This window comes from Lampetra fluviatilis, chromosome 40 (genome assembly GCF_964198595.1).
Source record: "Lampetra fluviatilis chromosome 40, kcLamFluv1.1, whole genome shotgun sequence".
Classification (NCBI taxonomy): Eukaryota; Metazoa; Chordata; class Hyperoartia; order Petromyzontiformes; family Petromyzontidae; genus Lampetra; species Lampetra fluviatilis.
Window position 1 is genome coordinate 10,360,045 of NC_136314.1, and position 3,098 is coordinate 10,363,142.

At 55.7% G+C, this 3,098-nt stretch overlaps 1 protein-coding gene across 2 annotated transcripts in view; it reads left to right on the forward strand.

The window, feature by feature from the left end:
• Window positions 1-559: 559 nt before the first annotated feature.
• LOC144946234 (6-phosphofructo-2-kinase/fructose-2,6-bisphosphatase 3-like) overlaps window positions 560-3,098 on the forward strand; it is a 40,783-nt gene continuing 38,244 nt past the window's right edge. Inside the window, exon 1 of one of the 2 annotated variants that reach the window (XM_078875109.1) lies at window positions 560-825. In XM_078875109.1, coding sequence (XP_078731235.1) covers window positions 810-825 — 16 coding nt within the window. In that variant the 5' untranslated portion in view covers window positions 560-809. Of the gene's footprint in view, window positions 826-2,920; window positions 3,001-3,098 lie in introns of those variants that run through there. The other variant, XM_078875108.1, reaches the window with a different exon arrangement.

Here is a 3,098-nt window from a genome sequence, read left to right on the forward strand (position 1 = left end):
GAGTGTAGGTGAGTGTAGGTATGTGAGTGTAGGTGTGTGTGTGTAAGTTGAGTGTAAGTATGTGAGTGTAGGTGTGTGTGTGTGTAAGTTGAGTGAAAGTATGTGAGTGTAGGTGCGTGTGTGTAAGTTGAGTGTAAGTATGTGAGTGATGTGTAGATGCGTTGTATGTGAGTGTAGATCTAGAGATGGTTGTAGGTATGTGTGTGTGTAGATGAGTGTCGGTGTGTTTGTAGCTATGTGGGTAGATGAGTGCAACCATGCCACCTGTGCGGTAGTGTAGCAGTTCGCGCGCTGCACTACGAACCTGGCGACCCAGGTTCGATTCCAGCTCGCGGCCAACACCGGTGACGATTATCTGAACCGGTCCTGGGCCTCCCCTAGATCGACTCAGCCTCTAATGAGTACCCGGTGCGGTGTGTAAACATCGCCACTGGGGAGACAAAGGCGGCCGGGCGTGGTGCTGGCCACCCATCCCCTCGTGTGCCGTGCCACCCTCCATAGTTTCTGCTCGCTAACAGCACTTGCCCCAACAATCTGCTGCAGGCTATAGGGGGGTCTTTGCCTTTGTAGATGTTTTTCCTCCCCCTGCCTGCAGAGCGCCGCGTTTCCGCACTGTAACGCCTCGCCAATAGCATCGCAGCACAGAAACCTGAACCCACACAAACCTCACCCTACTCACACACCCTACTCACACACCCCTACTCATAATCAACTCCCAACCCACTCAGGCACAGACACACAACGCGCGCGCGGCACGCACAGCTACAGACAGCACAACGCGAGACAACTCCGCTCGCAGACAACCAAAGATGCCTATCGGAGACGGTGAGTGCGTCTTGCTGTCTGTCTCAGCAATGCACACACCACCACCACCACCGCCTCCATCTCCACCACCATCTCCACCACCGCCTCCATCTCCACCACCGCAGCACCGACCGAGAGCGAGCGCGCAGCAGCGGGTGACTGCATCTGCCTCCGTGTGCTCCGTACGGTGCACCGCGTTCTATACGGAGCAGCGTGTTCTGTAGGGAGCGGCGTGTTCTGTAGGGAGCGGCGTGTTCTGTAGGGAGCGGCGTGTTCTGTAGGGAGCGGCGTGTTCTGTAGGGAGCGGCGTGTTCTGTAGGGAGCGGCGTGTTCTGTAGGGAGCGGCGTGTTCTGTAGGGAGCGGTGCGTGCAGAGTTGCAATGAGAGCAACGGGGCTGCCGCGATGCTGCCCACCGCGTGGGCCACGAGGCGACCCGCACGAGTCGCGTGCCGCTCTCTCTCTCTCGTTGCCCGTGTGAGTGCCGCGTTCTCGTCTGCGAGGTGCGCGCTGCCCCGCGGTGTCCCGCGGTCCGCGTCAGCCGTCGGCGTTCGAATCCAGCCGTGAAACTTTGACATCAGAAAGAGCGGTGGGAAATGTGGCGTTCCGCGTGAGACGTGTGCAGTAGGGCCCTCTCTGGAATGCGGGACCACCAACCCCAACAATCCCAACAACAACAACGTGGTGCCGCTAGGATGCTGATGTCTTCCACAGCCTCTTAAGGCGGCTGCAACGTCGCTCTCGCTAGGTGGCGACTGCGCCTATCAAAATGTCCCCAAGCCGCAAAGGTTATGAGCCACAAATATCGTGTCTCCCGTGCCTCTCCTCGGAACACGGCTGTTCCGATTACACTCGTTGATTCCGTTGCCTCTTTGCTATGCGTGGCTTTAACTTTACTCTCCGTGTCTGTAACGATGGTTCAGCAGCAGCAGCAGCAGCTTCATCATCATCGGTTGCTGTGGAGCTGCAACCATCACCAGAGGGCATTGCACCACATTCCACGTCTTGTTATTGTTCTGGGCTCCAACGCCTGCGTTCCGAGCGTGCCTTCAGCGCGCCCTGACTGGTCAGCGGCTGGGGTTATGGGAGCACAAAGCGCCGCGAGACCCCCCCCCGCTCGCCCGTGGAGGGACAATAACACGGCAGCCCCAGGCTCATCGTTGTCCCTGCAGTTGGTGAACGCGGTGTCGGATACGCTGCTAAAATTGCCTTTGGATTGCGCCGATCCGTCGTCAGAATAGACAACCGGGCAACTCCCATCGTCTGTGAAGAACCGCGTGCGGCACTTTTGTTAGGTCGTGGGGGTTGGGTTTGACCATACCTCACCGCGTTGGTCAATGCCGCTTGGAGGTTATCACCGTGATGGCGTGTCAAGCACACTCACCCCTCTTCTTCAGCCATGGCTGCGAATCGATTGGCATTTTTAATATATATTTTTCCCCCAAATAAAATAATTAGTGCGAATCGCATCTCAAAACTGCTGTTGCTGGATTTGTAACGCGCCGTGCAGCATTCTCAGGAAGCCACCGAGGAGCGAGAAGGGCAGCCAAATCCGACGTTACCAACAGATTTCCCAAACTCTGCAGTCCTACGTTGGCATATTTGGCCAACTTCATTTATTGTGCAGTGTGCTAACTGCTTCACAACCGCCTCCCGCCCCCTGTATTGCCACGCACTATCGTTTAAAAATAACTGGCCACATTTTTTTATTCGTGAAAGTAATACACAACTTGCACAATAAGATGAAGAAGCACGTCTAGTGGTTCCAGGCTAATTGAAGCGTAGTGTTCAGGACCAGGCGTTGCGCAGACGCCGTTCTGCGCAGACTGTTTCCATGCTCATCTCGAGTTTCAGTCACAAGGTGCTCTGTTTCACACGTACACATAAGTCATGGTGATGGGTTTCTGGGCGACGGCCCAGTAATGGCCCAGCGAATAGCGCAGGCCCCCCCAAACCTTCGCTGCCTGTAACATCATGTCCTGTGTTGCCGGGTCAATTGTTCGCGAGTCACTCGACAATTTTTTTTATTTTCCCTCGTCATTTTTAGACGGGATTAGGCAAAGACGTTGCCACTGGATGGGCGAGGGCCGATTGCCGAGAGGGGCATTCGAGCGGTGTCCACGAATTCGGCGACCAAGGGGAAGAGACCACCTAAGAGCAGATGGCGCGAGACTCACGGCAGACGGCTGGCTCTCTGTGTGAGTCGATGGGAGAGTCTGTGCGTCTGTGGCACTCTGTGCGAGTCAATAGGTTCCTATATGTTCTCTATGTGATTATATCAAAGGCCAGATGGTGG